Source organism: Aspergillus foveolatus, assembly GCF_047715535.1.
Source record: "Aspergillus foveolatus strain CBS 279.81 unplaced genomic scaffold BDW70scaffold_18, whole genome shotgun sequence".
NCBI lineage: Eukaryota > Fungi > Ascomycota > Eurotiomycetes > Eurotiales > Aspergillaceae > Aspergillus > Aspergillus foveolatus.
Window position 1 is genome coordinate 157,618 of NW_027396082.1, and position 19,888 is coordinate 177,505.

The 19,888-nt window shown below is 51.7% G+C and overlaps 9 protein-coding genes across 9 annotated transcripts; 3 read left to right on the plus strand and 6 right to left on the minus strand.

The window, feature by feature from the left end:
• Window positions 1–2,265: 2,265 nt before the first annotated feature.
• BDW70DRAFT_134409 (FAD-binding oxidoreductase) lies at window positions 2,266–4,823 on the minus strand. Its single transcript, XM_073736500.1, has 5 exons — window positions 4,186–4,823; window positions 3,625–4,124; window positions 3,098–3,551; window positions 2,886–3,033; window positions 2,266–2,825 (listed from the first exon to the last, which is right to left on the minus strand). The coding sequence occupies exons 1-5, from the start codon at window positions 4,578–4,580 to the stop codon at window positions 2,394–2,396; spliced, it is 1,929 nt and encodes a 642-aa protein (XP_073596898.1). The 5' UTR covers window positions 4,581–4,823; the 3' UTR covers window positions 2,266–2,393.
• Window positions 4,824–5,625: 802 nt separating this feature from the next.
• Window positions 5,626–7,067, plus strand: BDW70DRAFT_149544 (uncharacterized protein; the record flags this gene model as incomplete). The annotated part of the gene is made up of 6 exons (XM_073739027.1): window positions 5,626–5,770; window positions 5,826–5,851; window positions 5,903–5,939; window positions 5,999–6,084; window positions 6,144–6,514; window positions 6,584–7,067. 6 exons carry the CDS (start codon window positions 5,626–5,628, stop codon window positions 7,065–7,067), a joined length of 1,149 nt encoding a protein of 382 aa, XP_073596899.1.
• Window positions 7,068–9,457: 2,390 nt separating this feature from the next.
• BDW70DRAFT_167260 (cutinase family protein) lies at window positions 9,458–10,528 on the minus strand (the record flags this gene model as incomplete). Its single annotated transcript, XM_073742182.1, has 2 exons — window positions 9,458–10,284; window positions 10,346–10,528. 2 exons carry the CDS (start codon window positions 10,526–10,528, stop codon window positions 9,802–9,804), a joined length of 666 nt encoding a protein of 221 aa, XP_073596900.1. The 3' UTR covers window positions 9,458–9,801.
• BDW70DRAFT_134412 (uncharacterized protein) lies at window positions 10,447–11,161 on the plus strand. Its single transcript, XM_073736501.1, has one exon. The coding sequence runs from the start codon at window positions 10,640–10,642 to the stop codon at window positions 11,039–11,041; it is 402 nt and encodes a 133-aa protein (XP_073596901.1). The 5' UTR covers window positions 10,447–10,639; the 3' UTR covers window positions 11,042–11,161.
• Window positions 11,162–11,389: 228 nt separating this feature from the next.
• BDW70DRAFT_159092 (uncharacterized protein) lies at window positions 11,390–12,889 on the minus strand (the record flags this gene model as incomplete). Its single annotated transcript, XM_073740636.1, has 4 exons — window positions 11,390–12,009; window positions 12,058–12,298; window positions 12,346–12,563; window positions 12,610–12,889. 4 exons carry the CDS (start codon window positions 12,887–12,889, stop codon window positions 11,390–11,392), a joined length of 1,359 nt encoding a protein of 452 aa, XP_073596902.1.
• A 779-nt stretch (window positions 12,890–13,668) lies between these two features.
• Window positions 13,669–15,437, minus strand: BDW70DRAFT_134415 (putative nuclear envelope protein Brr6). The gene is made up of 3 exons (XM_073736502.1): window positions 15,248–15,437; window positions 14,308–15,200; window positions 13,669–14,264 (listed from the first exon to the last, which is right to left on the minus strand). Exons 1-3 carry the CDS (start codon window positions 15,360–15,362, stop codon window positions 13,923–13,925), a joined length of 1,350 nt encoding a protein of 449 aa, XP_073596903.1. The 5' UTR covers window positions 15,363–15,437; the 3' UTR covers window positions 13,669–13,922.
• Window positions 15,438–16,009: 572 nt separating this feature from the next.
• Window positions 16,010–16,609, minus strand: BDW70DRAFT_159094 (uncharacterized protein; the record flags this gene model as incomplete). Its single annotated transcript, XM_073740637.1, has 2 exons — window positions 16,010–16,388; window positions 16,446–16,609. 2 exons carry the CDS (start codon window positions 16,607–16,609, stop codon window positions 16,010–16,012), a joined length of 543 nt encoding a protein of 180 aa, XP_073596904.1.
• A 1,141-nt stretch (window positions 16,610–17,750) lies between these two features.
• Window positions 17,751–18,926, minus strand: cwc26 (putative cell cycle control protein (Cwf26)). Its single transcript, XM_073743766.1, has one exon. The coding sequence runs from the start codon at window positions 18,811–18,813 to the stop codon at window positions 17,767–17,769; it is 1,047 nt and encodes a 348-aa protein (XP_073596905.1). The 5' UTR covers window positions 18,814–18,926; the 3' UTR covers window positions 17,751–17,766.
• Window positions 18,927–19,178: 252 nt separating this feature from the next.
• BDW70DRAFT_159096 (MGMT family protein) lies at window positions 19,179–19,768 on the plus strand (the record flags this gene model as incomplete). Its single annotated transcript, XM_073740638.1, has 3 exons — window positions 19,179–19,293; window positions 19,367–19,493; window positions 19,585–19,768. 3 exons carry the CDS (start codon window positions 19,179–19,181, stop codon window positions 19,766–19,768), a joined length of 426 nt encoding a protein of 141 aa, XP_073596906.1.
• Between the last annotated feature and the right edge of the window lie 120 nt (window positions 19,769–19,888).

Consider the following 19,888-nt stretch of genomic DNA (forward strand, 5'->3'; position numbering starts at 1 on the left):
AGAACATTGGAGAATCACCACTGTCCGCGGCCTTACAGGGCGAGCACAGCCATTCACCGCGGGACAACGTCAGGAGCCAGACGCGGCGCTAATAACGGATGCATCCACCTGTTATGGGGCTCTGTCAATAGTGCAGTGGCTAGTGTTCGCTATCAAATGCAGCAGAATAGGCAGCAGCATAAACGGCCCTAACAGCACCCTGTGGCTTTGCTTCGTCTGGTGGGACGAACTGCAGGATAGTGGATACTAAGCAATCACTTTAAAAAGAAGCAGCAGAGGTTTATTCATATTTGTATTCTATTCTAATCATTTGATTTTCTTTGAATCCTTACAAGTTGGCTCTGACTGCCTGGTTGTGGTCAAGGCGTTAAGGCAAGCCCTGGGTATAGTCTATTACTGCTATACCTAGCCTCAGGCTGCAAGTTGGGCTTGGCGCGAGTTGTTTCGCAGATACCGTCCAATCAAATCGCTCTAACCCCTCACTAGCCACGCTTCTCCCGCAACACCGCCACGTATCAGATATATGGGGCATCCCACTCGGAGAGTCATAGACCTGAAGATCCATCCCTGACTCTTGAGGCATTTAACATCAGCCACGTGGAAGTTATCGAGTGGCTGTGTTCCGGCAGCGGACTATGACTTGTTTTTGCTGGCCACATCCAATTTACTGCTCTCTAAACTGTTGACTAGAGGTTGACGGGGATTGTCTGACTCGGTCCAGCTATTTTCCGAACAGAGAAGTCACCATATCGGCCTGTTGGGAGGTGCGGAGAGGTTATGAATTACTAATGAGCATGACCTTTGGTTTAATAACTCGTACTATGGGGATAACATTTCTGTGAATCGGTGGAAGATCCTGTTTATATCCGTCGACATTGGCGCTGTATATAATGTCAGAGCTTGACAGCTTCCTTATCCTCCACCGCGTGATACTCTGAAAGTCAGAATGTTCGAAATTACCCGTTGCCAGCCGCGTAAATTGCCTGTATGTCCATCCGGTTGCCTATGTTGGCATGCAGTGTTTAGTATAGATATGTCGGCTCTGGAGGTGGTTGCTAGCGTCGATTTGGTCATGTGATTGATATATGTAACGAGCGATTGCATTGAAGGTCTTGAGGGTCCTCCTCTTCTAACTACAATCTGTATAGGCTATTTATGCCTTTTCAAAGGCTTCAAGAAAGAATGTTCTCGATATCAGTAGATAATTCAGTTAATATATAGATAGTTGCAATCCGCCTATGGCGGTGTGATTGCCTCATATGATTGGACGAGCGAGGTGCTGGATATTGATTAGTAAGAGGAGGTCCTCTCTGGTAGACAAGATAGTGCAGACTCGTGCCCTTGTTGGACATCGATAACGGGCTGTTTCAGTTCTGTTCTAATCTTCAAGGGGTGCTTATATTGCGGAGACTCTCATTCCCTGTCGCGGGGCATGAATAGGAGGAGCGGGTACCGCCGTGGCTACGTATACACCTGGAACTCCACACTGAAAGCAGATATGAAAGCAGATATTGGAGTATGGCAAGAGTCGTTGCAGATAATCTGACTCATAAGAGGAAGAGGGTACTACACCATACACCAAGAGGTCAATCTAAGGAGGGAAATGGCTGTTTAGGTATTCAGAAACGCAAATGCCAACGCAAGACAGTGGCCCTCTACAACTCCATGGAGCCTGGGTTCATTTAATTTGTGCTGCTGAAAGGTGGGTAAAGAGAAAGACTTAATTCTCTCTCTGTTCACAGAAATCTCTCTTTGACCCGAAAAGAACGGGTGATGGAATACTCGGTAGACTAAGGAGCTATAAAATATGTGCTGTACTGAGTTTGTCCTCGTTTGTGCTAGAACAGCAAGGTCTATTTACTAGAATTAATGAGATCTTATGTTTGCGTTTAGGGCCATATAAGAAGCGAGGCCTGCAAACTGGGTGTAAGGCTTGTAGATAGGTTGGAGACTGATCAAGGACACTTTCGTGCTCATGCTGGGTTGGAAAGAAGAGACGCTAGATGTCGTCCAAAGCAGTATAATCTGCATCCTGATTGAAAGTCCAAGGACTACAAGAATGCCCCTTTTCTCTTGCTTTATTATTCTGTCGATGCATTCATTCGCCTCTATTCCCTCCATTCCATTATCGGCAGCAGTACTGATATGCATGTACTTGACAGATCTGGTTTCGGCCTAAAATAAGTTCTAGCCTCCAACGTGTTATTCCTCCGACTTCTATTTGAGATCTTGAAGAAGCATGTTGATTCTGCTTCCGAACTAGTGCCTAAGCTGCCCGAGGCAATTTAAGTTGATAATATACAAGCAAATGAAATGATACCGTAAATCAGCTCCTGTTTGCAGACAATATACAAAAATATACATTGCAACATCGATTTCTTTCAGAAAAACCCCTACGAGACAGGGCACAACCGCCCATTATTATTCCACGAGTCCGGCACCGGATCTGTCGTTTGCACCTCCCAGTCCTCGGCGCCCACAGCCGTAAGTGCGAAGAACAGTCCTGTTGGATCATACTTCTGCTTCAGGGCATATAGACGCTCATAGTTTGCGCCGTAAAAGGCCTCCGTCTGGTTTGGCTCCAGCAGATCACCCTCGCTCATGTACGCCCCAGAGTCCGGCGCAATAGCCCGCATCACGTCCATCCATGATGTCACGGCCGTGGAGGCGTTGTAGACCGTAGCCCAGTCGGCATCGGAGGTCCATTGGATTCCAACGATGACGTGGGCGAGCGCGTCACGCCAGGCGGGAAGGACACTGTTGTCGGTTGGGGGTGTCATGGCGATGCCGGTGCCTGAAAGATGGAAGCCGGCAATGAAAAGGCCCTGTCATGTGTCACTAGAAGGGAAGAGACAGAGACAAAAAAGGGGGAGAGGATGAGCTACCTTATCGATGGCGTCCTTGTGGGCGGCGAAAAGGCTGGCGCGGGAAGTGTCGTTCGTGAAGATATCTCGGGGCATCAAACGAGATGCGGTCTTGACGAGTGCAGTGCCGACGTATTCTTGGGGGAAGGCGACTTCCCAGACATCGTGGCTGTAAGAGTACATGGATTCTTTAGCATATATTCTGAACAAGGACAATGAGGAGCGTGGCGCACAAGTTATCAGCATGGTTATACCACGGCGTGTACGAGATATTTAACCCATCGAGCACCTCAAACCAAGGCTTGAGCAGTGCCTTCGTCTGCGCAAGGGTCATGTTCGGCGCAATAAACGACTCCATGCGAAAGTAGTAATCTGTTGACCCGGCGTAGTCGGTGCCGAGCTCGATAGCGGACGCTCCGAGGTAGTAGTACCCGTATGTGCCGGCGTCGACGAAGGTCTCAAAGTTGTCAAAGTACGCAGACACACCGCTCCAGAAGGCCGCGGCGCTGGGGCAGTCATTGATGGTGAAGTTGAAAGTCACTGAAGTGGTTTGGATCTGCGGGTGGGCGATGACGGTCAAGGAGGTGACTACACCGATTGTGCTGCCGCCGCCGCCGCGGAGCATCCAGAAAACGTCGGGGTTTTGGGTAGAGGAAGCCGTGATGAAGCGGCCGTCAGCGAGGACAACTGTCATCTCGTTAGCTATCTCGTGTTGCGTAGGGAGTGGGTAGATATAGGCTCAGAAAAGGCGGGGAGGTACCCTCCATAGACAAAACCTGGTCAGCAGCCATGCCGTACAAACTGCTCAAGGGCGAATGGCCACCAGAAGCAGTGTAGCCACCTCCCAGACCAACAGTCACAGCCTCGCCACCAACGACAGTGACTCCGTTCTCGTTGGCGAACTCGTACGCCTCCCAGACCTGCGCACCAGCACCGAACTTGATTGCAGGGCCGATGTAGCCGTTGTCAGCATGATACTCGGGATAGAAGGCCTTGTCTTTCAACCAGTGAGTCCAGATGGATAGGGCACCCTTCCCGGCAGCCTTGCCGTTGAAGTCGTGCCCAGTGTTCTTGACCACCAGCCGCAGGTTCAGGTTACGCGCGAAGTTGACGGCCATCTGGATCTGGGCTACGGTCGTGGCGTTGACCACGTAAGTTGGGTACCCGCCCTGCGTGCAGGTGTCTGTGTAGTTATAGCCTGGAGGCAAACAGGTGCGGCCTTCGTAGAGCGGCAGCATGATAGAGGTTGGGTCGTCCATGCTGTTGTCGTTATTATGGTGCTCGCTCTCAAGAAGAAGAAGAAGTTGAAGAAGAGACTCACTGGATGTCTGAGATGATCCAGTTGGTGGTTATCTCGGAGCACTTGTCTGCGTCGTACTCGGGCCAGTCCTGGTAGCAGTATGCAGCTAGCGGAGTGGCCTTGATCAAACTCCCTCCCAGCAGAAGGTCAAAGATCTCCCAGGCCAGGGCGCTAGGCCACTCTTCGTCGCCCGGCATGAGCTTGCAACTGTGCCTGCTCTGTCTGGAGAGACTCGAACTGGCCGACGCATTGCTGAACCTGAACAGGTCCGAGACGGAGGTGTTGTAGGTTGAAGCAACCTTGTTCAAGACAGCATCGGTCAGCTGCACCGTCTCGCTGGGGAAGAGAGTGGAGGACGATGCGTTTGCCGCAGCTGACACGGCCAGAATGGCCAGCTTCGAGACTACGTTCTTCATCTTGTCGGCGCGATGGAAGAAAGGGGAGAGAAACACCACTGGTCCGGAGAAAGACCGGCTTAAGTAGAGCCAGAGCCGCCTAGGAAATTTGAGGTTGCGAGCTACGCGAGGTGCTAACAGATGGTCTGCTCATGGTCAGTGCCGGCGTGGACGCTATCTAAGTCCTGCCTCCACTTTGTGATGGCACCACCACGTGGGTGTCTGCACAACGTGCAAAGTTTGCTCGTGCTATGCATAGCCAAGGCAGCATATCCCGGCGCAACCGGCCTGTAAAATCGAGTTCTCGACGGAGTTGGATATGAGAACTGCCAAGGGTGAACTGAAATCGGAACAGCTGCCCGGAGCCCTAGACACTTGGGGCTTAGACTAGGGCTGTCACTTAGTCAAGCCATGCGCTAAACGACTTATGAAGCACCGGACCGGCACTAGTTATGTATATTAATTTATTTTATGCACCTAACGGATCCGTTCTCTAGTCCTCCAATCTTTCCCCCGAACCTAGACTGTGGATTTGGACAAGCTTTGGCATCAGGTAAGCCCTGGAATCCAGATTTTGCCATTACTCTGCAATTTTTGGGACGTCAAGGTCCCTAATTTATGGACTTCTCTTCAGCTCTGTTCGCCTCAATACAGTCAAGATAAGCAGGATTGCATTGACAAACGTACCCTGGCACCCGGGTAATAGAGGGTTTGTAGAAGCAAGCCCTAGTCAGTCAAGTCCATCGCGCACCTGAATAAGGAAGCAACCCCGGACCTGTCTTTGGGCTTGCATTAGCGGATATAGTTGGTCTGGATAGCGATTCTGTAACGGCAGGACAAAAATGCCAGCTTTTTCCCATATCGCTGTCATTCATCTTATTAATGGCCCCCAGAACCTAGTGCGGAGGCGAATCCGCACAGGAAAATCGTATCTGTCCTCAATCTCAAGCATAAACGGGACATTGTCTGGATCATTTGTGTATTTCTTGATTTCCCTTTCCTGACCCGCCAGTATATATCATGCTGATCCTTGCCGCTTGAACCCATCAGGGACTTAGTTCTCGCCATGGCCACAACCGCTACGGGCGATCTGCCCCACGATAACCTGCAGGTGCAGGCGATTGGCATGATCTTTGCTTTTCCAGCCGTTGCGACTGTCGCCGTTCTGCTGCGGGCGTATATCCGTCTGTGGACGCGCTCGTTTGCCGCAGGTAAGCGTCTACAGATCCAAGCGACGTGGCCCTTCCCACATGCTGATAGAGACAGACGACTGGGTAATATGCGTGGCCGGGGTAAGAGTCTTTGTCTCCCCAGGAAGCTGAAAATGACTTAGGGGTTTGCAGATTCTATACTGGGGCGAGACTGTCACTTCGTACTTTGGTACTCTCTCTCTCCCTCTCCCGGCCACTCCGGCAGGACTATCGAACTGAAAATCGCAGTGATTAAATACAATTACGTCGGCTACCACATTTGGGACGTCCCGTCGGACTGGGACTCGACACCAGGCGCAAAATTTTCCTATGCAGTAGGTGTTTTCCATTCCCATCGAAGGGCACATCAGGAATCAGGCCTGACAAAGTACAGACAGAGCTGCTCTACAACCCCATCCTCGCCCTCATCAAGACCTCTATCCTGCTCTTTCTTCTCCGCCTGACAGGGCAGAAGAAGGCTGTGCGGCGAACGATCATCGCCCTGCTCGTGCTGAATGCCATCGCGGCCGTGGCTACCTTCCTGATCACTACGTTCAACTGCCTCCCTGTGGCATCGAACTGGGACCCGGACTCGTACCCGGACAAAAGGTGCATCAACTTTGCCGACTTCGTCACGGGGACGGCGTCTGTCTCCATCTTTACAGACTTTCTCGTCCTGCTCATGCCGACGTGGATCGTGTATAATCTGCATATAGCAAAGAAGCAGAAGATCATGCTCATTGGGATTCTGTCATTCGGGCTGATGTAAACCATTCCCTTCTCTTCCTCCTCTTCTATCCGGATCTCTGGTATACTGATAAGTCACTACTGCAGAACCGTCCTGGCAGGCATAATCCGCGTCATTCTTCTTGACAACTTCGACCGCCACATCCCTGCTGACAGCACCTACTCTGTGCTCTTCTGCCTCTCAACAATCGAAGTCGGGCTTGCGTTCGTTGCCGCCTGCGCACCAGCCCTGAAACCGCTCTTCATGCGTCTTTTGCCGAAGCTCTTCAATACGAACAGCCGCAGCGGGCAGTACAATAACCATGCGCGCCCTGGAACGAGCAGTCGTTGGGGATACGACCTTGATGCGCTCTCGCGGTCGAGACGCACTATGTACCATGACGGAAGCAACACCGCCACGACCGTTGAGGCAGGCGAGGGGGGTGGTTCTTCAGGGGCTGGAAAGCGTGATATCAATGGAGAGGGGAAGGGGAAGATTATGTTGACGACCGAGACGGAAGTTAAATGGCATGATCATGAAGTTGGCGGGAGTAGTACGGAGAGCTTGGTGCAGGCTCGGGGGAGGAGGTAGGTGGCTGTGCTAGGAGAGGGTATACGCTCGTCCTGAGATAGCAGGTGCGCTGATAGACTAGGATGGGTCCAATTTCTTATGTTCTGTAGTGAATTAACTCTTAGTGACGGCTTCTTTGCTTTCTCCATCTTGCGTTGCTTTGTTCGGCCATCCAAGCCATGAACTGAAAGATCTCATAATGGGCACGAACCCTACCGCCCACTGCAAACAAGTGTATAAAGAGTGTAGGCTACATCGAACTGCCATATCTGCTTTCTGCTTTCTTGCTGGTCTTCCTCTAAACCCTCCCGGTAGCTTTTTAGCTGTACACCTAATATCAGCAAGCGTCAGCGAGACAGCATCTCCTCTTATCCCACCCCTCTCCCTAACCCTTGACTCAAACCATAATATGAGCCCAAAATGACCAATCCGCCACTGAATGCAGACATTATCATTGCTTGGATCTGTCCTTCAAGACTGGAGTTCGTTGCAGCACGCGAAATGTTCGACCACGCGTATGGCAAACATCCGTAAACACTACACCTTCTGACACCAACACCTACGAATTGGACAAAATAAGCCGGAATAACGTCGTTACTATCTTGTCCCAATTCTGACTCTGCCACCGACTCCCGCGAAGGGGGCAATATGATGCGGCTGAGACGGCATACAAGCAATTGAAAGCCACCTTCGTCTCCCTCAAAGTCGGGCTCTTCGTAGCGGTAGGCAACGGGATCCCTTGTAGCTTAAACAATATCAAAGTCGGTGATGTGGTAGTCCGCATGCCCGAACGGGGGTTCCGGGGGTGGTTGGCTTTGCACTTGGGTCTGCCTTTGAGCCGGCGTCACCCGGCCTTGATCCAAACCGTATGAACCTCCTCTCACCCAGGAAGGATATTCTCGTCTCCTCACAGCAGCCGCCCGCACTAGCTGCAGACCCCGCCCTCGGCGTTCCCAGCAAGATCACCAGTTACCTATCCAAGATGTTCGAGTGGTATCCAGAGGAAAGGGCGGTTTATGCGTACCCAGGTGTCGCGGATGATGTATTTGTGCAGGCGGAATATAAGTGCGGATTCCCCGCAACTATAATAAGCAAAATGCTGTTTCTCAGCCCGTTAGGCCAGATTATACACGACCAGTAGTGCGCAATGGGACGATAGCCGTCGCCGACAAGCTGGTGGTGGATGCGTGGCTTCGTGATAGGTGCAGCGAGAATTTTGGAATCAAGGGGATAATATCCATATCTGACACTGGTGATCTGGATAAAACGCAGATACCGATGCTTTTTGTATGTGGTGATGATTATGCTGATTCTCGCGACGACGGGCGATGGAGGGGATACGCGGCGGCTACGGTGGCGGCGTATGCGATCCAATTATTATATCCTCTTGTGGTTTTACCGCTGGCTGAGGAGGAATATGTCCCGTTATTTTAGATGGTTGTGGTTGGATTTGTGGGCTGTAGTAGTTGTACCTGGGCATCCATTGTCTATAAGGGAAGAGTCGCAACATTGAGAATGAGACAGGCTGTTTTCCCATACGAGGTCTAAGCTTTTCCTTTCTGCAATGATAACTATTCTATCTGGTGGGCAAGATTCAAGGATTAATTAGACATGTCTAGAAGCTCCCTACTCCGATGGCTCGTATCTTCGTCGAACACCAGGCCTCCCTCCACCTCTCGGTGCCTTCTGCATTTGGAACGTCAAGCCAGTAGATGCATGTTCACATCCTCCTCTGAGATAATGTCAGTAGCGGAGAGTGATGATGTTTGTCAAGATACCTAGACTAGCTATGCGGTCTGGTAGGTGAGATAGGGCTGACTCGGTCCAGGCCAGTTTGCCACGAGGAAGTCAAAGTGAAGGCCAACTGAGGCACTTAGTAGAGTTCCTTCCTCTCAGTCCGCTTGAGACAAGCAAGGCTAGTTCATCTGTCCGCGGGTACGCGGTTAGGTCAGATATATAGTCACTAGCAAGCACGTATATAGCTTGAACCGCAGAGAAAGCTTGCCCATCTGCCCTCCTATTTAAGACGCCAGGATACTAGAGGACAAGTATTAGCGTAGACCCATCCAGAAATTCGAGGTGAGCAATTGTTGTGCCACAGTTCCTAGAGCCCAAGCCCAAGATTTGAAGCACTGTCAAAATGGAAGGGAAAAGGGTATGAAGCTAGGAGTCCCGCCACTTCGGTATAGTATTTGGGGTAGGATAAAGCATGGACTGAAGCTCAAAGTCTGGGCCATAGGCTCTTCAACTTTTTAGAAGCTGGTTACTATACTGACTCTACTAGCAAGGCTTTGGACCTGAAAATGGAGGCCAATTATTAGCTCTTTACTGGATATTCTTAGTTGATCAAAGTCAAATTATAGGTTACTGCGTCCAATTCGGTCTTTTAACATACAAAGCATTCGTTCTCTTCTCATCTTACTGACTTATAGTCTTGCCTCGCCGGTGGAAATGTCGATAGCTTTCATGGTAAAATGACACGTAAAAAAAGAAAAACTGTGATAATTTGGTTGTAAAAGTCAGCATGGATATGCTCTGCATAGCTTGCCAGCCAGTAGAATCGAAAGTAAACCAAAAAGCAAAAGACAGGAACGAGAGGTGATCGAGCGAGACCTGCTAACCCGCCAGTCATCATTCATTCAGAGTGCGACTTGAGCCAAGGTAGATAGGTAGGCTGCTGGTTCACAGCGAGCAACTAGCTCCCAGCCAGTAGCTATCCATCAAACACATAGCACAGAAAGAGAGGAGATGGCCTCTAAACCGAGACCTGGCTCGCCAAAAACTTCGCTGCATCTCCGGCATTCAGACCATACGTCATATGTGATGCGGTTATAACCAACGTGCCAGAGCAGACCAAGTCACCCACTGCACAGTATACCTTCGTCTGATCCTTCGGGTACCCGGGAATCTGGCCCTTATCCTGGAGATTCCGCGTGAAGCCAAACAGCACAACACCCTTAACCCGGTCCCTAGTACTGTCATCGAGCTTCTGGATTGCATTGTCAATAACAGCAGAGCCCTGACTGTACCCTCCTGCCACGATCTGAGTATCCGGGCATTTAGCGGCGAGCTCGAACATCTTGACGGCCTCGTTGATGGAGCCGGAGTCAGTATTTGCCGGGAGAGCGTTTTGGATCAGACCCGCTGTGTAGGCGCCGCCGACGCCTTGGCAGGCGACCTTGTCGGAGCCAAGGGTGGATTTTAGATTGCTGCAGACACCGGGGCCGACGACGAAGCCCTTTGTACTATTAGTAGTTTGCCGAAAAGGGTTGCTAATCTGGGGGGAAGGCGCTAGGTACCATGTTGCCCATTTCAGTGGAGCCGCGGGCGAAGATGAATGCCACAGACTTGCAGTCGCCCTTCTCGAGGTCGTTGGAGTTCATGCTCTGGCGGCGCTCGAGGGAGACATCGGTATCGCTGGGGAGGGGCGTGGCGATGGCGAGGGAGGCCAGAGCCGCGAGGAGAATGGCGTGGAATCTCATACCGAACGAGTAATGCGTGATTTGTGATCAAAGAATGAAGGAGCAAATCAAATGAATGAATAACTCAATGCACCGGGCAGAGTCTATCTGGGCTGGACTGGGCTAGCTAGGATGAGGCTTTCCTCTGCTGCTGTCTGTGTAGTCCACCCTAGCCAGGGTCGATGGGATATTTATACCCCATTGTCGCACTCACAGACGAAGGATCACCGAGGCAAGGACAACTTCCAACAAGTACCATTTGACTTTTCCCTAGGATCTCGATACATCTTCAGTAGGCAACTGGGTACATCTCGGGCGTTCGTGTCTCAAAGTAGGACTAGACTGCGACATGTCCAAAAATTCGGCAAGCGGGAACTAGCCAAGTCAGCCCTGATCTCCGAGACCGGACAACAACGATACGCTATTAGCGATGTTAGTCTTGCTTCGACTATACAATTTTGGGTATTTCAACGGCATTGTAGTCTCATGCAGGGTCTACTAAGTTTTGTGTGTGCCCTAGTCCGGCAACCATAAGAAGTGCGGGGACACGACAGGGACACGATTGGGCGACCACAGTCAGAGTGTTGAATCTGCGATCCAAATCGGAGAGATCAAACTGACTACCGATGCGACAAGTGCCGGGGTACCGAGGTGAGGATTATATTTGTAACAGGGTCCGAACTTTATGAGGGTTGGAAAAAGACATGTAAGGGCACGAATGTTTCAGATGTTTCCGAATTTTCCGGACTGCCGGAGCAGTAGTCTGCTCCGAGGAGTTTGCTACCTAAATTTCATACCTAGGGACCTGATCAAGGGACAGTTCGTAGGCTGCCGGGCTCGTGCGTAGAGATCACAGGCTCACTGGCTTCGGCAGTTGTTTACCTAGTTCTCCGCGGCCGGGCCGGTATACTTGAGAGAGTAAATACCGCGCTCAATACTGTTGAGCAGGATATGCCCACTCGCAAAGAACGGGTAAACACTCCAGCTCCCGACAAACTCCACCTCACCGCCAACTGCATCATCCTCGGGGTGGACGTCGAAAGAGCCGACTTCCTTGAAGCCAGATGCCGTCGGGTCCTCAAAGACAGAGCTGACATCGACGACACGCAGACCGCTGCCGTAGTTGGACTGGTAAGAGAGACCCGCGACGACATACTGGTTGTGGTCGATCGAGCGGACGGGGGACTGATAGGTACCTGTGTGCTTGGGTGCGGAGAGATCCTTGATGTCGAAGATGTAGGTGGTGGTGTGGCCGTTAGCGGCGGAGCCCGTTCCGTCCATTTCGTCGAGCTCGTCGTCGAGGAGGAGGTAGGAGTGGTCGTTTTCATCAACGAGCCAGCCCTGGTGAGTGTAGCTGGCGCCGACGTAGGGGGTCTTCGAGATCTGAATCGGGTTCTTCTTGTCGGTTACGTCGGCAATGGTGAGTGTGTCCTCGTTAAAGTTGAAGCAGATCTCCTGACCGATATATTTCTCATCCGGGCCCTTGTAAATGACGCATTGGGCTGAGTAAGTCAGCTCGTGCTCTCAACTGCGCAGATCCCTCAACCTACCATCATGCACATAACCATCTTCGTTGGCACAACCCGGCGAGGTAGGGTTGGCTGGGTCAGACACATCGACCATCCACAGGCCTCCGGCGCAGCTGAGGTTGCGGGCTGTTCCAACAGCATAGATCATATTGGTCTCCTCGTGCGCAACGATATTATGAGAGCTTCCGAAACCTCTGTACCACGCGGTCAAGTCCCTCTTTGTGGAGAAGACGGTCGGCTTTGAGCTAGACGCAGTTGTCAACTATGGCTGTCAGCAAGCGCTCGTTGTGAAATGGGAAGCTAACATACTTTGTTGAGGTCGAAAATTTGCAACCCATGCCCTGCAGCCTCGGAGCCAATGTAGGCATGGTCACCGATAACCTTGATATCGCGCCACGTGGATGGGACCGTTTGAGTCCCCAGGCGTCCAACATATTCGAGGCTACCGTCCTCAAGAATCTCAACAAAGGCAACACCGTCAGTTTGACCGACAATACCAAACTCGCGACCTTCAGCAGAAGTCCAGCCTACGTCGGTTAGCTCAGCTCTTGGCGACGGACGTTGAGTGCTCACCCCAGACATCATTACCCTCACGGTTGGCACTACCCAGAGCCTGGTGACTGAGGAAGGACAAGAGGTCGACGTTCTCGCAAGAGTACTCTCCTGCCTTGCCGTTCGTGCATTTCTTGGCTCCCTCGTCGGGGTAGCGGTTGATATCAAACAGACCCTGTACACGGGCACGTTCTCGAGATTGCTGCTTCAGGGACATGAGATACTCCATTGTCTCGGCGCCATGGCGTGACGCTGTTGCCACACAGGCCACGGAGAGAAGAGATAGGGCTGAGAGCTTCATTATGAAATGAGGGACTTGAGGACAATCGAGAAAGGCGATGATGATAGCTGAAGTTTTTCACGGGTCTCACCGGCCTTATATAGATTTTAGACACGGCCAGAGACAATATAGCATCTCCCCGTGATTGAGCCAGCCAAGGCACTATGCCGCGTGCCATACTACCTCGACTATCGCGATATAGGAAGGAGGTCATTCTTTATCAGGCATATTCCCCGCTGGCGAGGAGATAACAGAGGAGCTCTCCTCTGGCTGCAGGTGGAATATTTGGAGGCGTGAGAACGATTCGCGGAGGAGATCGGTCCAAGAGTTTGCAGGGCTTGGGTTACAATGCTGCAGAAGACGGCCAGGGCCGTGGTTGGACGATGGACTGGGCTGCGATATTGATCGGGCGATCAGCGCTTCTTGGCCCTAAGCCATGTAACCACAGTGATCGCACAAGACACAGTCGCCATGTCGAAATTAATCTGTTGGCCTTCTTTCTTCCAGCAAACCGTATCTGTATATGGTTTTTTGTCGTCAACAATTTTGTCGACCTCATAGCAGAAGCAATAGCTAAACCGTGACGGCTGCAGTAGGTCTGCGTGAAGTTCTTGAATGAGGGCTCGCTGAGGATGATCATACATCCAGCTGTATCTTCTCCGCCAGCTATTAAAGCCGCCATAAGGGTCAATATTCGTCTCGAAAGCTAGTACTTGCTCACGGTTGGGCACGTGTTAATCATATCGCCCCGCCTTCACCGTATATCGTAGTCCGTGATGGGATCAATCCACTCGGCCCTGGTTGCTGGGTAGCATCATACAAGGTTAGTGTAGCCTGTCAAACCGACCTTACTGCCGGATGTCTCACGCGGAAAGAGAAAGAAAAATAGAATATCAGTCGATGCAGCTGAATATGTACAAATGAAGTGCTCTCATGATATGATAAATCCCTGTTCCGAAACCCGACTCTATCGCCAAAAATCAAACAGAAATACACCGAAGGTAACAATTAAACGCCCGGTCCGGTCGCTGATGCTTTAATGTTATGGATGAAATTAAAGAAGCTTTCTTCCCCGCTTGACAGGGCTTGGTGTGCGGGGGTTCCTCGATCTTTCCCGGCTACGGTCGGTGATATTCATAGCCTGGGGATGGTTCTCGAGGAGTAATGGGACGTCCTGTTTTACGAACCCGGTTGGATCGTCCTGGTGGTGGGTCCCATATCCAAACTGAGTATGCTGCCCCGGGAGCTGCGGCGGTAGCGGATGATGCTGGCCAGATGGCTGGCGCTGGTAGTCGGGGGGTTGAGGAGAGAAGTCATGATTGTAGCGGTTTCTGAACGAGCGGAAGGACCAGTTGCTGACAAAGGTGACGGTCGATATAGTAGCAAGAAAGAACAACTGCACATGTTAGCTTGGCTTGCGGTGAAGGAATGAAACTTACGATCGCTTTCCAGCTGATCGGGTCGATGAAGCTGTTTATGATGATCGCCATGGTTTGCGCCGACACCTTAGCCCGCCCAACCTTGGCCGGGTCGCGGTTCATGCACCGTTCCCAGTTCGCACAAACGGTCTCCAGAGCCGGTAGTCGATCTCCTCCGCCGCACCTATTATCAACGTAGTCCTTCGCGCAGGTCGCCATCTCAGCTAGGATCGTATCTGACGCGGCCTCAGCGGCCTGGTCGAATTCGGCCCGTATAGTCCAAACTATTCCCCAAAGGACGTATCCAGCCATAGAAAAGATGAAAAAGTTGAGGGCGAGCTGTGCCCACCAAGAGAGGATGTTCGGGACATTTGGATGAGCCTCCACCAAGGTAAAGAATTTCTTGAATGTAGACGTCGGCGACGACGGCGCTTTGTCTTTGTGGCCGCCTTTATGCTTCACCTTCTGTTGCCCTTCGCTGCTACTCGGTCGGTCGCTCTCATCATCACTGTCCCTGCGAACCCGTAGATCCAACGCTTTATTCCGCAATCGCCTCTTCTGAACCCGTCGCGCTGCTGCGTTAGAATAGTGGCTCAATCGAGGAATCTCGCCTCTGCCCGGACTCGGCGCAAAGCGTCCATACATGCCGAAAAGAGAATTCCGATGGCCTGTCTTCGTAGGCTGCTCGGGTGTATCGTCATTGTCTGCATTCTCCGGGGATGACATATTTTCGGCGCCAGAGGAGAAGTCGAGGTCAAATTTCCGCGGTGTCATGAACGCTGGCTGGGCGAATACGGATTTCGGCGTCCCGGGTGCTGTGGGTTTCGTTTGCGAGAAGAGGAAGGGCTGGGAGTTGGGCTCGCGAAGGGCAGGCATCTGTTTTTTCTCGGGGGAGTCGAATACATTATGTGAACCTGTGATGGTAAGTTTAGTCTATTGAGAAGTCTTAATGGGAACGCACGCTTCTTCTGATTGTCATGCTGCATACTGAGCTGGTAAAATGGCGAAGTCACATCACCGGGAGCTCTGGACTGCCACTCGAAGTCCATCGGACTCTCAGCTGTTCGTTTATCCATTACGACAGCAGATGAAAACCGAAATTGCACCGATACACATCAAAGGATGGGTGATGAACGTGCGGAACGTCGAGGTTGATCTGCGGAGGATTTCCAGGATCGAGACTTTTTCCGTTCCTTTGTTTTGGTTGTCTTCGGTAAACAATCCTGGACAGCCTAGCAACTGCATTCAGGTCTGCTTAACTCAACTCCAGAATCAGAATCGAAGATGCCTTTATTTTATCATAATACTACTGCCAACTTTCATCGACCTTAGCTATCAGTGACCGTAACTACAGTATCGTTCAAAGGTCCCTATGTCGCGGTCGGGACTGAGGCAGCGATCGCATCACCTTCCCCTCATTTCACGTTCCCCTCTCTCCAAATCGACTATTCACTACTCCGTCTACAAACGCCGCACTGGAAAACGTGGCTATTACTTTGGTTCATTCTGATCGGTATAATTAAATAGCACACCGGCAAGATCGCAACAGCTGGTACCGCCCGCCAAATGACTGCAAAGATCAACAACGCAGCATGCATCGACCGAGAGAAAAAGACAGAAGCGCCAAAGACACCAAAATCATACCATGCGAATCAAGATATCTAAGCCACTGTGCCCGTCACCGATAATACAAACGCCAGGGGGGAAGAGAAAGAAAAAATCGTCAAAGCTTGACATGGTCAACCAGCTCGAACTCGTCCTCATCCGCAAGGTAACCGATGGAAAGCTCATGATCACGAGTTATAACTTCATACTCCTTGACCAACTTCTCTGTCTCCTTTATCTCGAACTTCTCCACCGCCTTGTCGACAACGGCGTTGAACAGTGTCTCCCCCGATACTTCGTAAAGGTCAACCGGGCCTTCTGCCTTGTAGACTTCGGGAATGGTCGCTGCAACTGCGAGAACGTCATGATCCTCTACGCCGGACGATTCGGATGTCGCCTCGTCGAGAGCCTCGCGCACATCGTTCCGGAAATTGACCTTCGCAAGTGTGGAGCTGTGCTGTGCGTCGCGTAGACGTTGCCGTCGGGTCCATGACGTTCTGCGCTCGTTAGCCTGACTAATACACGCCATTCAAGTATACTTGGGGGACTCGTACGACTGTTGCTTTGCGGGTCGAGTTATTGGGAGGACACCATTAGGAGCGGCAGCACCAGGGCGAGCGAAACGGCCGCCATGAACCCATTTGGCCTTGTGGTCGTGGACTCGCTTGGCCGCCGTGCCAGCCTGGCGCAAGTCGCTGTTATTGAACGAGCCAGACATGGCGGCGTGAGTATACTGGGGCTGGCTGGGTTCGAAGGACAGTATGCGAGGTACAGAAGCGGGCCGTAGTTCTTGTAGGTTTCGTAAGTTCTCCGTCGGATGCGCCTTGAATTAGGTGACAGCCAGAAGATAGAGTAGGAAGAGGATGCCTGCGCGAAGAGCAGAAGGCCGAATGAGTAATGAAGCGAGGCTCAGTAGGGATGGCGCTTGGGACTGCGCCTATAGATCGGGTGAGTCACAAAGAACCAGTCACCAAGCCTGTCGTCAAAGAGAGAAATGGGGTACTTGGTAGAAGAAAGAACCACTGGGTCAAAGAGATCTGAAGTCGGGGACCTTGTTTGGCAAGTCAAGGTCAGGGTCAGGGTCAAAGACGTCAGCCCGGAATTTAGCCATCATGACCTTGCCCATCATCTATCATCACCCACCCCCCCGTATCGCCAGGAGGTCCGGGCGGGCAAGGCAGGAGGAGGCGATGCTGATTGCGGCAGGTGCAGTCATCCATGATACTGATAACGGTAGCCTATCAATCGAGCACCTTCCACTGCCAATGGAATCCGCCCTCTACTTCCCCTCACCTATTCTCGGGAATTTGGTCGAACTCTTATTTTCGTCAACTCAACCGAGGGAACCGAGGATTATTGTTTCAACGAGTGTCAACTGGACGCCATAGCCTCAGGCACGTTGTCTGCTACCCCTTGTCACTTGCTGTGTGATGTCATGCGGTAAGGGATGATGCGATTAGCATTCCCGTCCGACTGGACTGTCCTGTCTTATCATGCGTCTGTCTCGTTCTCACTGCAGCTGATCACTGTCACCTGCGTCGTGCAATCACATACCTTCTAGTCTGCTCGTTCCTCGAATCTAGATCTGGGACTGAAGTTTGGCGTAGTCTGTAAACTTACCACGCGCTTCCTGGTTGCACCTTCCCGAGCCTTGGTTAATATTGCACTGCCCGATGACAGCAGCTCGTCATTTTGGTATAACCATAAAAATTGAACCACTTCAACCATCAGGCCTGAGGTCGCCGTTTAGGCGGCCATACAGTGAAAGGTCTGGTCAGTATAGCCGAGGTTCTTGCATGCTTGTTTCTCTATTATGTTTTGGGTCGTGTCCAGCACGACAATGACAGTTCAGTATAAGTCCAAGTAGGTAGGTAACTATTCATCCATCTGCCACTCATACTCTAGAGCCTCCAACCTCCCCTTCTTATTTCTCGCCGCAAACCACTCCTTCTCGAACCCATTCGACCGATCCACACCATCCCACCGATGCCCGGGCCGGATTCCATATCGATTTGGCTGAAATGCCCCCTTATATAGCGGCTTCCCCGTCTTGCTTCTGCCACCCCCTGTACTCTTGGTCAGGAACTGCGCCGCGGGGTCATTCCACCGAGTTTGCGCCTTCAGCTCCTCATTCAGCTCCTCATCGTCCGCCGTCCGCGCCAACGGCATGACCTTTGCCTCCTTCAGCGCCGCCCTCCTAGACTCCCTCTCAGCCCGCTGCACATCACCCATGAGCGCCTCTTTCGCCTCCGCTTCCTTAATCCGCTTCTCCTCCTCCAACCGCCGCGCTTCAGCCCGCTTCATCGCAACGTTGATAATCCGTCCCGAGGCGTCTCGGTATATGGTCTCTTGTGCGTCTCCGTGTTTCCCTTTATATTGCGCTTCTTCTGCCTTTCGCTTCTTCTGCTGCGCTGCTACCATAGCCGCTGTTTGTTCCGCCGTCTGTAGACCCGCGCGAGCGCCCGATTCCATTCGCAGCCCTCCATCGTCTTCATTATCGTCCTGGTCCACAATCATCGGGTCTTCATCACCCGCCGCCCGCCTCGCATCCTCCTCGGCCATCGCACCCGCTAATATAGCGTCTGCCTCGTCCCGCCCAGCATTTTGCCCCGTAGCTGCAGTTGTATTCGTACCCGTGCTCGTAGAGGACCCAATAGTCTTCCAGTTACTCTTCTTGGTTTTGCGAAACTCTGCGCTTCGCGCGCCTGTCACAACAGGTCCGTACTCATCATTATCTTTCGAACTCAGCGTAGCCGTGCTCCGGAGATCGGGTGGGTCGTCGTCCGCAATTATGAGCCCTTGTGATTCTACTTCGGTGGCTTTGGTCTTCTTGCGCTTTTTTTTGGGGCGATCTGTGGGGGTCGCGGGGTCCGCAGTAAGGTAATTCTTTGCCAGATATTCGGCTAATGAGGAGGATGGCATTGTAGCTGGTGTTTCGCTTTTCAGCTGGTAGTTGATATTGGAAATGAGCTCGACTGAAAGATCTCCGGTGGTTTGGCTTGGCGGCGGAGGCGAGCAACGGCGGGACAACGATTCTCCGGTATGGTATGTTAGTATATAATTTCACAATACGGGATTTTAGCAACAAATCAGCAAGTGCATGTTTACGACACCCCAAGGTGAATGGGTTGATTAAGTCTATAAGCCCGCTGTTTACATCGGTCATTCGTGAAGTGCGTGTGGTGGTGTTACTTCCTCGAAGGCAACGATATCACCAATCCACCATTACAGGCTTGCCCGCTCAAACAACTGTCATCAATCTCATCGCAGCCAAATTCAAGATAAAAATGGCTCGCACAGAGGAAGCAGAGCACTGGTTCAACGCCGTTTACGCAGCCGTGCGCGAGATCCCCGCCGGAAAAGTAACCTCCTACGGGCATATCGCTCTCTTACTAGGTGAACGTACGCTCTCCCACCTCAAAGGGCTGGGAGCATAGACAGGAGCTGTCAGGATGAGAACTGATATATAGAGCAGCCAAACGCCCCCGTCAAGTAGGTATCTGTCTCAAGCACCTCCCTTCCCCGGAGAGCGGGGAGTACTTCCACAGCGGGAACGTGCCGTGGCAGCGAGTAGTAAACTCCAAGGGGATGATTTCTCATCGGTGTGTTTGACCTCTGTTCATATCCGTGTGAGAGAATATGCATGAGAAAGGCACCACAATAGGACCACATAGCTGACTATTACTCCGCTAGCGGGCCCGGGAGCGCAGAGAGACAGGCGGAGGCTCTCCGCGAAGAGGGCGTTGAGGTAACGAGCGACAGCATGGGGGAGTTCTATATAGATTTCGGCCGGTTTGGGTGGTTTCCTGCCGAGTTGCCTAGTGAGGTTTCAGAAGGTGGTGATGGTGATGATGATACGGTAAATGTAAACGTTTAATGAAGTGAAACCTTATCTGCAAAGAAATCATCCAGCATCTCAGCGAGATCATTGATTGCTGCCCTATCTTCAGAAATTTCAAATCCCGTACATAGAACAGCTATCATACCAGCAGTTATT

Bases quoted from the DNA above. Each gene is read 5' to 3' on its own strand.
- cwc26 (XM_073743766.1), bottom strand. From the start codon at position 18,813: ATGCCATCCTCCTCATTAGCCGAATATCTGGCAAAGAATTACCTTACT.
- BDW70DRAFT_134415 (XM_073736502.1), bottom strand. From the start codon at position 15,362: ATGGATAAACGAACAGCTGAGAGTCCGATGGACTTCGAGTGGCAGTCC. The intron at 15,201-15,247 runs GTGCGTTCCCAT...TTACCATCACAG, and splicing joins GCATGACAATCAGAAGAAGC to GTTCACATAATGTATTCGAC. The intron at 14,265-14,307 runs GTAAGTTTCATT...TAACATGTGCAG, and splicing joins CGATCAGCTGGAAAGCGATC to TTGTTCTTTCTTGCTACTAT.
- BDW70DRAFT_134409 (XM_073736500.1), bottom strand. From the start codon at position 4,580: ATGAAGAACGTAGTCTCGAAGCTGGCCATTCTGGCCGTGTCAGCTGCG. The intron at 3,552-3,624 runs GTACCTCCCCGC...ACGAGATGACAG, and splicing joins CCAGGTTTTGTCTATGGAGG to TTGTCCTCGCTGACGGCCGC. The intron at 2,826-2,885 runs GTAGCTCATCCT...GACACATGACAG, and splicing joins ACAAGGACGCCATCGATAAG to GGCCTTTTCATTGCCGGCTT.
- BDW70DRAFT_134412 (XM_073736501.1), top strand. From the start codon at position 10,640: ATGAGGCTTTCCTCTGCTGCTGTCTGTGTAGTCCACCCTAGCCAGGGT.